The 15037-nt window shown below is 32.5% G+C and overlaps 1 protein-coding gene across 6 annotated transcripts in view; it reads left to right on the top strand.

Moving 5' to 3' along the window:
- LOC118192727 (uncharacterized) overlaps nt 1-15037 on the top strand; it is a 305586-nt gene that overhangs the window by 201066 nt on the left and 89483 nt on the right. For 3 of the 6 annotated variants that reach the window (XM_085813519.1, XM_085813518.1, XM_085813520.1), the window contains one exon: nt 1008-1086. In XM_085813519.1, coding sequence (XP_085669645.1) covers nt 1008-1086 — 79 coding nt within the window. Of the gene's footprint in view, nt 1-1005; nt 1087-15037 lie in introns of those variants that run through there. The other 3 variants (XR_015040322.1, XR_015040321.1, XR_015040324.1) reach the window with 2 other exon arrangements.

Here is a 15037-nt window from a genome sequence, read left to right as displayed (position 1 = left end):
CGGCTATCTACCAGACGACCTTGCCACTCACACACGGTCGCAAATGCGCATGGTTCTTTGACGTCACCAAAATTTAGTTATTTTAAGCCGTTAGTTTGAGCACACCTTTTGTCGAATTTAAAAAAAAAAATGTATGTTTGTTAATGTGCTCTTTCACCTAGCTAATGTGTTGAAATTGATTGCAACGTTTGTAGTTTTGGAGATATAAGCAATCGCTCGCACCTCAAATAGCGTCTTAACTTTTGCTTTCCCACCAGACTGCTACGGAAGAACGTAATCCTACGTTAAAACCGTTGGAATTTAACGAAGAAAATGCATACAAAAATGGTGACGCTGCTTGCCCAAAGAAGTATTTGAACACAAGTTGCTTAAATTATGTGTTTGCGTATAGTTGCCAGCCAGAGTTGGGCAAATTCTGAAAATCTTATGATTTCATTTAAGGTGGTGGCAATAATACTCCTACCTAAGTATCGGCTTTTGGTAGCGTTTCGAGTATTCTTTTAACAGCTCTAATATTAAGAATAGCAATAAAATTAGCAAAATATGGGCCCCATATTCTATGCGCCCTCCGGGTAATGCCGACAGCAGTCGTAAGTTCGGTGGCGTAGTCTTATCATATATATATATACATATTATTCTGGATGACATTAATATCTAGATAAAAGCAGTATAACATTAAATTGAACTTATTTTAACTTTTATCTGATAGCAAATCAGCCAGACGCTATTATTATTGTATACAGCATTCACATTCTTTCAATTCTACCTCAGCACATGTATACTGTTGATTTTTCAGTGTCTTGCATAATCATTGATTTGTCCAATACATTCACATCTGTAATTTCTTTAAGTACACTATGAATGTTCTTTAATGCTAAATCTCATAAAAGTTATTCTGTTCCCTAGTTCAGCTTAAAACGAACTTCATTCTTGCATTTATATTCGGAATTTTTCCTTTTTTTATTTTATTAATGAGTTTCTCTTTTTTTTTTTTTTTTTTATTTAAGGAAACTTTTTCGTCTTCCATCAGACAAGCAAATGAAAGACAAAAGGCGTGAGAGCGATTTAACAGAAGAAAATTTCCTGGTAAGAATTTTCTTTTTAATGATCACTGGAACGCTTGTAATAATTTAAAAACATTCCCGTGTTATTGTTAATGTTAATGTCTTATCCTGTCTTCACTGTTGCGCAAGTGTTACATTTTTTAATCAAGTAACAGGTTGTTAATTTTTTTTAACAACAGGTAGCTATAAGCTTAATTTCCTTAAATATTGATTTTAGATATTTACTTCCATTTACATAGTTTCTCGAAATTTGGTTGATAATTGCTTGAAAAGAATTTCAACACCCCTGTGGCGGGCTTTGTAATTGTTAAACTTTGGTTTTTATACCCTGAAGAACCACTGAATCAGGGATACCTGATTAGTAAAGAGTTGTTGTTTCTTTGGCTTTGATAACAATTATCCACATGGCGAAACGTGGATTTAGCAAGTCTACGGAACGATGCCAGAAGTATTTCCTGCCAAACATTGCCTAGAATTTTCCTTAAATCTGTTAAAGATGCTAGCAGTGGATGAAATATTTTCCCAGAATAAATTGTTCCTCCCATGTTGAACATTGTGCAGGAACTGTAAAACTCATGAACAGTTTCTAATTTATATAGATAGAATAATTTTATAAAATTTTTAAAACATTCATTTTAGTAAGTTGTAAAATTTCTTTACAAATAACTTTATGGAAAGAATGCATCTATTCACTTGCTTGTAGAAAATGTTGATTTTTGTTTTCGAATCAATTTAATTTACAACAGTTTCCTAATTTCTGCACCAAATACTCAAAACTGTGCTTGATGTTTCATTCTATGACACGTATGAAATATGAAAAAATATGGAGAATTGTAGCATCAGGAAAAAATTCTGTTCTGCTCTGGTAGTGGTAAAAGATTTTCAAGAAATAAACATTTTTCAACTCAAATGAAGCTAAAACTAAGTAAACTCATAAAATGAAATAAACTACATCTTTCCATCGTTAGATTTTCTGTTATTATTAACCTAGGTTTACACATAGTCTGCGAGTTATGAATAATCATGAGATATTTAAACATTAAATCTTAAATTATTTTACTTACTAAATTAAAGTTACATGCATTCCAAACACTTCTTATGTGTTTTTTTTTAATTGATAGTTTAATAGCTCTATTGCAGTCTTGTCTATGAAAAGAGTGACTTCTACGCTTTAGATCTATATTTGAAAGAAAAATACTCCGAGAATTTCTGCTTTTAAACTGTGTTTACATTAATGCTTATGAGAACTACCCCACTCTAAATTTCTACACTTTTTCCTCCATTCATGATTAAACAAAGAATTCATTTTGCTGAACTACTGTCTGTGTAAATGTTGTGTTACTGCACCATTAATGTGGTGTTGTTGGCGTGACCGCCAAAAGTGACGATACTAAGAATATCAAATACAAATTAATTCCGCGTAAATACGTTAAACTAAAATTTAGTGGTTAGTACATTGCATGATCTTTACTAAATAGAATAACATGACTTACCCAATAATGCATGCATGAGCGGAATCTCTCTTTTTCCAATCTCACATTTATTTTATCAAACACATTTTCTGGACTAAATAAGGCACATTTATCACACACATATAAAACATTAAAATATCATAACTTAGATACACACAATGCGATAACTAAAAATGGAATGTTCGATGGATATCGAAACGTGACGACTCGTAGATAAACTGCAACCCTGTTTCATCAAAATTATATGCAGTCTAATTTTTCTCCTATACATTTTCGTATTATCGCGCAGTCTTCTTTAACATGTGCAAGCTCTTCTTTTTTTACATTCACATTTTTTTTAACACACTTATCATCACGTGGTGACCCATCGCTGGTCAAGCACATCTTGAAGCCGAACACCTATTGATATTCTGCTTAAGCGTTTATTTTATGTTATTCTCGGCAGCAGGACTTAGTGAGTCTCAAACCAAGCACTTTACTTCAGATATTGGATTTCTTCATTCAGCTTCTTTCTATGCAAAAATACGATGACATTCCACGTGCAAAATATGCATAAACGATGGCGACTGCTGAGTGTGTGTGGCCCGAAGGTTAACGAGTGTGTGGCCCGAAGGCCCACACACTCGTTAACACGACGTCAGGCAGCAAGAGGGGAAAGAGAAAGAGGAAGACAAACCAGTCCTTCCAGTTTTTATACCCTTTGACGCACGTGGCAGCGTACGATAACGATACAAGAATCGATGCTGCCCCAGTGTTCACTGTGAGAATTCTGTGTTCTCACAGTACTATAGCAAGTTACTTTATTAAGATTAACTTTGTCCTTAGTCTGCAGTAATCATCAAAACTATTTACAGTACATGTGAATATGAAGTTCATAATAGTTGAAGATGAAAGAGCATGCAGTTAATAAAGAGTTTCTAAAACCACAGATTCATTTTTATAGTCTGTGTATAAAATCTCAGGAAATTATATAGATAGCCTTAAACTGCTTCTATTTGAAGTCTTTTCTTATTATTTTATTTTTAATGTATCCCCCCATATTTAATGTGAGTGTAGTATTCTGTTTATTTTGCAAATATTTAAAGAAAATAAAGTCTATGGTTTTAGCAGACGTTTTTTAAACAACTGTTATTTTTCTGTGTATAGTCCTGATATGCGGTTCTGCTCTAACTTATTATGTGAATAAATGTTCTAGTATGAATATTGCAGCCTACAACCGCTCAAGACACTGCAACAGTTATATTTTTAATAACTTTAGTATTTATGCGTTTTAATAGTAATCATCTGGCAGATGAATATTTTTGAAGTAAATGGGCTTCGTGCAAGTATCAAATTTCCTAACATTGCCAAGGGAAAACAACGCAGCCGCATTAATGGATCCAGTTTGTCACGCTGGATCCATTGTTTAATGAAGCTATCGCCATATTCTTAGCCTACCATCAGCGTTGGTACAGTCGAAATTGAGACTCAGTGTTACATACTGCTAGCTTCCAACCATCAGGGGTCCAGTAACGGTGTTCTGTGGCCCTTGCGAGACTCCGAAGGCGGTAGACTGCGATTAGAAGTTGTACTCTCGTTTGTGTTTTGCTTCTGAAACCCATACGGTAAAACAAAAGCTACAGATTCTTCCATCTTTTGATTGTCCGATTGGACCCTTCATTCAGTTGTGTGGTCACTTGAGATAAGATGTGATGTCGCTTGGCTACTGTCCATAGGATTGTGTCTCTGGAAATCATTCAAATCTCCTTTTTTTCTTGCCAGTTTGTTCTCTTTCCGTTGCCTTCGCACTGAACGAGGAAACCTCTACTCTCAAAGTATTTCTGAAACTGAATGACACAAGTATCGAGCGCTTGTTATTTTAGAGAATTGGATCGAAGGTATCTAAATTATGATTTTTACACATGATATTTATTTTTAACAATTTTTTAGAAAGGGATGCGCTTTCGATTATGTATATGCTATGGTATTTTCAGCTATGTATTCCTACACTCAGAAATGAGGCAGAAGTGCCAAGATATTTTGCCTAATGCTATCTGTTCTATCAAATATAAATAGTATAGCGAATATAGAAAAAAATGTATGGCAACATTTTTTCTTCGCCATAAGATGTTTTCCAGCAAGTTAATATTCAGTGACACTTCAGTACATGATTAGGGAATTGAAAGTCAGATTAGGTTAAACGTTCATAATGTTTTAGTAGAATAATAGAAAAATTACCTTTATCTTTAAATTCAATTATATGTTCGAGAACAAATTTTTCCAGTAGATTACTTTTCAATGCTTACTGGTAAGCGATTATGAATCTCACGTTGGGAGTATGTACAAAACAAGCGTTTTCTATTTTGGTGATTCTTCGCTTTGTACTGAATTAAAATTGACCCCCATGAGCTTGTTGTTTGCTAATATCGCCACCAGTTTTTCATATTTAGCATATTAAAGCATCATAAACATATTACTGGATGGAAGTTTTGGTCTACGAGGTTCATGTAACAGGAATTTATACAAACCTCCTAGCTCTAGCTGTCGCGTTTACATTATTCTTATAAAATTTTCTAGCTTAAGAAATTTTATAATTGAAAGTACATTTCTAAAATTAATATTTATGAAAATAAATCTTGTTGCCATCTCTTTCGATTACTGTTGTATATTCTTTTAGTCGTGTATTTTCTTCGTTTTATTTTTCTTAAAATAATACTTTAATGAATTTTACTGTTAATCAGTAAAATTGATGGATCATATTTGCAAAGGAAATTATTAAATGAAATATTTAATTAAAATAAGCTATTTATTGACATTTATTGAAAACGCCGCGCAGACGAGCCGAAAGTCCTCTTGAGAGGTTGATGGTAGGGAAAGAGGGGTGGGAGACCTTCGGATCCCTCCTGCTCAACGACTTCATATAACAGGTAGACGGCTCACCCACAGAGAATTCGTCTGCTAGGATGTCTCCAACATATACCACGTGACTTAAGCTCTTGGCGCTCTTGGGGAGTGATAGCTTAGGCTGTTTATCGCCAGTTTGGCGTGCTTCTGATATGGCTAGTAGTGCTTGTTATTTCCGTTTGCTGGCAGTCGGCAGACAACGGCCTCGAATTAGGTTATTCGATTTTTTACAATTATTTTTGGATATAACTTAACCCCTTTTTTCCTGAATATTTTATCTATATTTTTAATAATCGCTTTAAATTATTTGCGCCATTATTTAAAATGTTTAAGTTAAATAATTTTAGGAAGAAAATCTAAAATAAATAATAAAAAATTGAGAGGAAACTTTAATTTTGAATAATGTTTAAAAATTAATTGCACTACTGTTATAATATTTGAGAAGGTAAAAAAATCTCGTTTATTTTTAATGCATTGCATCCTAAAGAGAAAAGAAAATCACATTGTATGTATTTATGCTATTCATGAAATATATACTTACAGACTGTTAACTTTCAGCTGGAACTATAAACTATTACTATTCAAAGTTATAATATAGTTTATGATACAAAAAGATAAATTATACTGAAATCTTATTATAGAAAAATATTTTACTTTCTTATATTTAAGTAAACATAATTTTACTTAATTTAAAGTCAGAAATAGTTTTCGGAACAATTTCATTTACCTTTGACCTTTCAGTGTTACCAATAGTACTTGCATTTTGGAAATTTACGATAGTAAATAAAATGTTTAGTTTTAAAAAAATCTTTCACTGATTGTAAATGCCCATTTTTTTTTCAGTTACTTGCATATTGAAGTGCTTATAAACTTAGCAATGTCTAGAAAATAATTTCATGCAAACTTGGAAGCTACTGCCTTAACTGTATGCTGCTATACATTAAATTTAGTAAGATTTCATATTTTGCACATCAGCTGTAAAATGTACATTTCCAAAATAAAATTTTATTACAGAATTATAAATTCAAACATGACAATACATATTATATTTTATTCCTCTATCCCAATTAAATAAACAGATTACGAAAATGTGCATTTAAATATAGTATTTACTATAAATATATCGGGAACAAATACCAAAAATCACCTACTCAAACTGGTAGTCAAGTATATTCCAAATTTCCTATTTTTGATATGTGAATAAGTAATGAGCTTTTTAAAACAAAAACACACAATTTGGCTGAAATATAGAAACTACACATTATTATATACTACATGAAGAACTTTATGAAATACAATACCCTATATAAGGATCTGATATGAGAAATTTGACTTTTTTTTTTTTTTTTTTTTTTTTTGAGATAATATAAATTTTTTTAAAAAAAGTTAGCTTGTAAAACCATGGAAATCTTTATAGATATATAAAGAATGTGATATTTACTTTTAAAAAATCAATACATAAAACAGTGTAAATAAAATACAAACTACAAATTAAAAATACATGCTTTTATTTTAACAAATACAGGGCTTTAATAAAACTGACTGTTTCACAGAAAAGAAAAAAAAAAAAAAAAAAAAAGCTTTTGTGAATAGAAAGTAAAAACTAGTAAAGATATAATATATGGCATATATGAAAGCCTCATTAAAACCTGCAAAAGTTCACTCAGATATAGTTTTGATGTTTTTTTTTTTTTTTTTTTTTTTTTTTTTTTTTTTTTTACGAACTATATATATATACTGTTTGTATGCAACAAAAAGTTAAGGCCTGTTTAAAGAATTTTTTTTTTTAAATTTAACTCCTACTAAATATCTTAATACACACGTAATCTTCATTATAAATTAAAGAAAATTCTATAGTTATGATATATTTATGTTGCTAAAAAATAGTTTTAAAGGAAAAGGTTTTTAAAAAATCTTAAATTAAACAAATATTACTATGAAAGCAAAAACTCTGCAATCAAATATTGAAGTGATTAATTTATAAATAGGTGGCACTTTTAAGTATACGCAATCTGTTGACATTAACGAGTTAATACCATTTTATTCCTTATAATGTTTGGTAAGTTCGAATTCACTGCCACTTTATTCCTGCTTTACCAGATCATTCTTATGCATTAGCTAAATTAAAAAAATTTAGGATTTATTCATGCATTATTAGCTAAGATATACTAGTATACAAATTTTCAGCTTATTTATAGATTTTGAATTAGCTTTTCTTTTTTTTTAACAAAGTAAACATATCGCACAATCTTATCTCAATAATTTAATAATAATAGCATTTTTCTTTCTTTCTTTCTTTCTTTCTTTTTTTTTTTTTTTTTCTTTTCTTTTTTTTTTTTTTAATCGCAGGCAGTACTTGTTTATGGAACCAAAACGCGTACGATTTGGCGAAAAAAGGTTAGCGCCAATTGGCGCAGCTTTTTATTTCAACGGAGTACACGGAAAAAGAACATAAAATGCAATTATTTGTAAAAGGTGATTCCAGTAAATAATGTCACAGTATTTATTACATTTTGATGCTATTAATACATGCTAAAAATGTCATATACAACGGCAATTTTCTTATACGATATGGCTGAAACTTTCCAACCAATTCAACAGAGATAGTAAAATGACAAAAATACTGGAAATAAAATAATAAATCATGCAGTTTTAACTTAGCTATGAAAGGTTACAGGTCCCCCTTTTAGAAAACTTTCTTTACATCCATAGGCGCTGCAGCGGATAACCATTTTTTATTAAATTTTATGTGGCCAAGCAGAGCAGGTGTCTTTCGTCCCATAGAAATGAATGTAAAGTATTTCCGGACTTTCGGAATTCGACCAGCAGTCACGTGACACTAATGTTGGAACCAGTTGGAACCATAAGCTCTCTACCAGTATATATCTCGTTGGTCCTGCTAGAGTGCTCTCTGGCAAAATTGGGGGCGGAGCTGAACAAAGTCGTACTGTCGCCTGTCTGGTGCTCAAGGTTCTTGCCAACGACGAGCGCAATATTGCTGTCCTTACCACGACGAATTTCGTGGGCTTGTTCTGATGTTTATTGAAAACTGAAAAATCTGATGTGTACATCGCATGACTTCCTTGTACGGAATATTAAATATACGCATTTTTCACTTGCATTTCATTTAAACTTATTGGATTGAATTAAGTCTACTTCGTCGACAGCGCATAAACCACAAAAGAATAAATACACTCTTTAAAATTCACTATCTTTGTTTACCACAGCGACACTCTGGCGCTAGGTTCATTTAACAGCGTCACATTTTGTCATATTATAACTCAGAATACACAAAATTTATATCATTTGAAGAATTATCAGATCGTTGCCACATGTTCAAATACTATAAATCTAAAATGATGTATAAAAGAAATTAAGCAAACAAAACAAAAGAGATACAGTTTTTCACAGGCGATTCAGTATTTCTCATTCAATTAATTCAGTTCTCACTTCGCGACAAGGGAAAAATACATAAAATCTCAAAGTATCCATATTAAAAATTACGAAGTAAATCTTAAACACTTATTTCCTCGAATAAATTCCAGAATGGATTAAGCATGATTTAATTCGCAATAATAAAAGAAGGCGTTATCTTTGTTCTTGCGAAGCTTAGTTTCTCAGGATTGGCAACAAATCCGCTATTCTGCCAAGTTTAAAATTTAAACAAACATGGCCGCCATAACAAAAATATCTAGGCTTAGCTGCACTTAACAACTTTTAAGTCGTTGATAACTCTATAAATACTGCATGCAGATTTACTAAGGGCCTAAAAACTTTAACCGGAAGATAAGAATAACATAATTCAATTATTTTTAAAGCACAAAATGCGCAATTTACAAACATATAAGAGTAAAGAAACTGAGATCATTGAGCCGGGCAACAGAGTGGATATATATATATATATATATATATACATATATTTTTATACTTTTGGTGCGGCCGATTGCAACCAAAATGCGAGATGCATCTACATGTTATAGCAGTCCTATATACAAAATTTTGACGTTCAGATGCTACTTCTTTTTGAATTATGCGAGATACGTAGGCACGCACAGACGCCACGAAAAATTTTCTTCAGAATTCATTTTAAATCAGTTTATAATTTTTGGGGAGAAAGTTTTTGTGGGAATATAATTTTTTTTTGGGGGGGAGTCTTTTATTCTGTCATTACGTACAGATGTCATGCAAAAACATCGTTAAATTGCATTCGATAGCGGTCAAAATGTATATTTTCGTTGAAATATGTTGCCTGAAACTTTTAGCGATTAGAATACTTCCTTTTTACTTCGTACAAGGAAGAAAAAACACAAGAGAATGTTTTTTCTATCTAATAAGTCCCCGATTCTCTAAAGAATCGATTAAGCGAACATGAAGGAAACTATAATTTTTTGGCAACTCAGTGATTGTTTTGTGATTACTCTCTCATTAACGAAAACATTATTTATAAGCATAAACAGTAATCAATTGTGTGAGTCCTCGGCACTCGCATTTTTTCTCTTCGCCTCTCTGAATTATATTAACGAAGATGCTGATGTAACTGTTAGAGCTGGAAATAACAACTTAAGTAGACTATTCAGGACTGAACTTATAACATCTTAAAACTTAAATCAAAACAGTTCTCAGAATAGAAACCATAAAATTAAATCACAATAATAAGGCTTATTATGCATCTTATTTATTGTATTATCAGAACCTTAATATTCACAGTTGTCTTACTACTATTACCAGGTGTGTTATACAATCAGACTGCAATAAACGGGGTTGATATTTACAATTCTGTCCACGGTTAATTCAAAATCACAGTTAATCTGGCGGCAATTAAAAAAACCGCAAGAAATAGAAATAATCCATATTATAATCAACAGAAAACAACTATTAACAATTTACTTGTATTTTCAAGCAATTTAGGACAGTTAATTTATTTATCCCTGCTGTGTTACCCTGTTGCGTACCCCTGCTCTAATACCCTGTTGGGCACCCTGCTTTAAATTAAATCTGAAAATTAAAATGAAAGAACGCGTTATAAATAAAGGAAAAATAAATACCGTAAGAGACAAAAAAAAAAAAAAATTGAGTTATAAAAGGCTAATTAAAGTATTTGATATTTACAAGAAAATTTCAATAATGTCGTTATCAATTATTAATATTAATATCAGTTACTAATTATTAACATTAATTGTTGATAATTATTAATATTACTCGGAATATATAAACCTTAGGACACGGCAGTTATAATATATATTCCAAATTACATACTGTCGTGAGTAAAAGAAACTCTTTAATACTGGGAAATCCTCTGATATCACTGCTGTTGTTATTTCAAGCACTGATAGTGGCTAAATCTTTCCCTTTTTATGTTTCCGACTGGCAGTTTTGTTTTACTGTGATGATTTATGATAGTAATTTTTCCATCGGTCCGCAATAAGCAAATTTATCATATTTCCTCGCGTAATTTTCGCTTTCGCGTATCCCTCCATAGCTTTTCAGCGCCAGGTTCCGAAAAATTTAAAAATATTCTTGTAAGTTTCCCCTTTCTGCGTACGGAAAACGAATCCCCCTAAATTTTAAAATCGTTTCGTTCACGTAATCATTGCTTTCATCTTACTAACAAAGACAAACCCTCACAAACTACCTGGGAAATTCAGGTCCAACTTTTCCCTTCTAACTGTTGAACTTTATGCCAGCCTGATGCAAGAACCGGCCCACCGCAGGAATCCAACACAAACTGACACTCTCTACAATTTCACTGAGTCGGCTACGTATTCACCTTCTTTAGTTATTTATGGTTATAATGTGAGGCCTAAGTTGTAGCAGAAACAACAATAAGAACAGATCAAAATCCAAGTTCCAGTGAAGTAAAAATGAAAATATCTTATTAGATATTGTTATGTTAATATTACTATGGATTCATATCGGAATGTAGGTTTCTTTTAAAGAAATGATTCTGTGATAGTTGCTTGCGGTTTATCCCTGCCTACTTTTCGTTTGTTATGCTTTACCGTGACCACGTGATTCAGAAATTAAATTATTCGCATAAATTTCTTCTCACGATTTTCTGACAATAAAATTAAAAGAAATGCAATAATTATATTGAGACCGGACCCGATTAATCTGTAATCCGGTTAATTCACCTCCCACTAACAGGTAGTTGACTGCAGGTCATTTTGGATCGTTCTTCTGATCTGAAAAGCTTGAGCCTCGAAAAATGTATAGGGAAACTAATGCAAAGTGATCAACAAACTGGCAGAGCGCCATAGAAATGCATTAGAGTAGCTCGCTAAGTGTCAATTGAAAATAAAGTCCATTGGAATTGTTTTCCTGTGTCGTAAACCTAATGAATGACGGTGAGTCATGCGAGTGTGAGATTTTCCTTTGTCGAAAATCTGAATAATTCAGAAAGGAAATGATACAAGAAAGAAGACTTTACATGATAGCATTCATATTAATGGCATGTGGATGATTACGAAATCAGAAGGGTTCCGTCTTTTAGACATTACTCTGGCTTAATAAAGCGTCGTCATTGTGAACTATTAATTTCTTTTTATGTGTAACGCGGAAAATGTTAAGAATTCGAGTTTTTTGAGGAAGTAGCATTTGTAAATATATTTCACTGAATTGATCAGCTTAATAGTAGAAATCATATTTATATGTTTATCAATACTCCAAATAATGAACAGAAAATAGGGAAGTTTAAAACTAGTTGGTTAGAAGATAATTCAAGCAAACTTTTAAAACAGCGATTCCTAACCTTTTTGTCCCTGAAAGCACACGGCGGGTACCATTTACTTTTTAGAGGTGACTTTGTAGTGGTATAGAATTAATAATACATACACATAAAAAAAAAGAGATCGGTCGCATTTCGCTTTGTGCTCGTATCTGTGTTGGACGCAATTAATATTTCATTAAAAAAGAGAAAACTCTCACGTAGAAGTTTCTGAATTTTCTCGCCAAGTTTGTGAATGTTTGTTGGCGATTTTTGTTTTCTTATTTCAAAGAATTAAATAAACAGCATTAAGTAAATGTAAAGTTCTTCAGTGTTATTTAAAAACACTTGCTATATTCCTCTGAAGGAAACAAATTATTCCTTAAAACGTTTTTCGTAATGTTACATTATGTAGAAATTTAAGAAATGTTAAAAAAAAAAAAATAATGAACTGTATGTGTGTTAAGAAAGATGATACTGTGACATAGTACATAAACATTCTTGCATTATAACATATCATATTTACTGAAGTGAGAAAATACATACCTGAAAGGAATCTTGCAATAGCATTTGGTTTGGAGCTCTTGCGCTGGGCATTTGTATTTACGCTGATTTCCTTTACCCGTTTTTTTCACTCTTCAGTCGAATTCATACTTGATCGTATCATTCAACTTTTCAGTTGTTGGAGCAGTACAGGAAAAAATCGTATTTTAACACAGTAATTACTTTACATTTACATTATACTCTACGAAGATTTAAACGCTAGATTTGTTTGCAATCACATGGCGGTACATCTACCATACACCGTATTTATCTTCTTTTCAAATCGCGCCAACATAATAATGATGCCAAATTTTTTCTGGGCATGCACAGTATGCGACATTCGTTTAACACTGTTCAACTCAATATGCTGTCTGCCATTACGCACCCGGGATATGTTAAATCGACTTATTAAGATAGCGAAGGATTAAGTTCGCATACTTGAACGTGTGCAAGATTCCGCAACTTAAAGGGTACAACCATTCTTAAGAGACTAGATCCGATTTTTAAAGGTAGAGAAATTATCTCATTGGATTGAAGGTCGGACGCAGAAGCCGATACCGCTGAGTTTTCTAATTATTTAGAAGGTTAAGTCTTTATATATAAAGATTTATAAGAGGAGGCTGGGATCACGGACAAGAAGAAAATATTTAAAGCTAAGAGCTCTATGATTCGAACGATTTAAAAAGCCTGCAGATCTACACTGCATTTTCTTTTTATATTCTTTCATATATTCGGGCTGGCTGCATGGGTGTTTTCGTGGTTTTCCCCATGTGTAACGTGTATACGAGCCAGTTTCCCTTAGAAAGTCCTCCACGAAGGCATCCCTCCCCTTAGGCAGATAGCCCTAGTGTGCTTTGCCATAATTAAAATACACACACATACACATCTTTCATATATTTGTCATACTCGACATCCGAATAAATGATATTTTATTTATAAAATAATACCTTGGAAATAACATACCTGTATTTAAAAAATGACAATATACATTTCAATTTTTAAGAAGTCGTTTGAGCAATTTACAAATTCGACTTAATGTAAAATTAAAGCTATGTAAAGGTTTATGGGATACATTAATTATACTTTAACTCCGAGAAGGAGTTGATCCTCAGTCACTCGACTTGTCATCAAGAGCAGAAAACTGATTACGAAGCATCCAAGCGGAAGGAGCAAAATGAGCTTTGTTGTGAGCAATAACGATCTGAAAATAAAATACGTTCATATATTTATGGTATGCATGCAATATACAAAAAATTTTGTGCGAGGAGTTTCTGAATGGTTTAACGAATAATGTCACTACAAATCTGATTAATTGTTGTCCGACCAATACATAAACGGAATTAGGGGTCACGAAGAGCAACCACGTCCAAGAGTCCCCAGATTATTAGTTGATCGGAAAAGTGAAGATATCTTATGTTTTAATATATTATAAAGGGGTCTCTAACTTAACAGATCCGCCACTGAAACAGTCAACAGTCGACAATAAAATCTGGAAGACAGCACTTTAGAAAGCTCTTCATGAAAAGATAATGAAAGTTTTCTGAAACGTGCAATTAGAGGGTGATGATAACTTTAATGAGGTTTAAGAGACGGAAAGGGGTGGGGGAAATGAGTTTAGCTGCAAAACAGAGAACTAACGAGCTAGATTGGCATTGCACCATTCATCGACAATAAGCAGACACAACCAAGCTCAGGTGGTTCCGCTATGACCGTTTGCATGTGCAACGCGAAGGTAGTAACTCTTTTTGGCGGTTTAGCGCGATTTATAAAGCAAATACTTGAATATAATGTAAATTTTCTTTCCAGAGCAGAGCGGAATGATAGTATAATACGTTGAAGGAGGGGGAGAATGGGGAAAATAAATCATATTTCCTTCCAAAACTTCTTAGCATTCTTTGTGAAATTTTTAACTTTAATTTTTATATATTTATTTATTTTGCGTGTGTGCCTTAATTTGCAATGAAGCATCTTTCCTCATTCCATTGACTGAAGCATATGCTGAAAGTGAATAATATTCTGCTTTTAATCTGCAAATATATTGAAAATATCACGAATATACAAGCTGGATCACGTGCAATTATTATTATTTGGACTTTTATTTTTCAAAAATCTAGATATCATACTATTTTAAAGATAGCATGAAAATTAAACTGGTTCAGAGAAAGATAAGGGGAAAAATGCAAATTCGTTTTCTTTCCATTAGCGGCAGAGCGATAAAATCACCGAGCACAGGTAGTTCGGCCTGAGTTTATATCCCGGGAAATGAGTTCTAAGGTGAATAAGAGACATTTTCCCTCAGACAGCCCTCCACGAACGCAACCCTCCTCTTAGACAGATAACCCCCTTGCTTCTTTTATCATAATCTGTATAAT

The sequence above is a fragment of the Stegodyphus dumicola genome, chromosome 3 (genome assembly GCF_044657685.1).
Source record: "Stegodyphus dumicola isolate Sdum_Otavi_A_Nest chromosome 3, ASM4465768v1".
Lineage (NCBI taxonomy): Eukaryota > Metazoa > Arthropoda > Arachnida > Araneae > Eresidae > Stegodyphus > Stegodyphus dumicola.
Note: the sequence above shows the minus strand (reverse complement) of the source record. Positions and strands in the feature narration are given on the sequence as shown.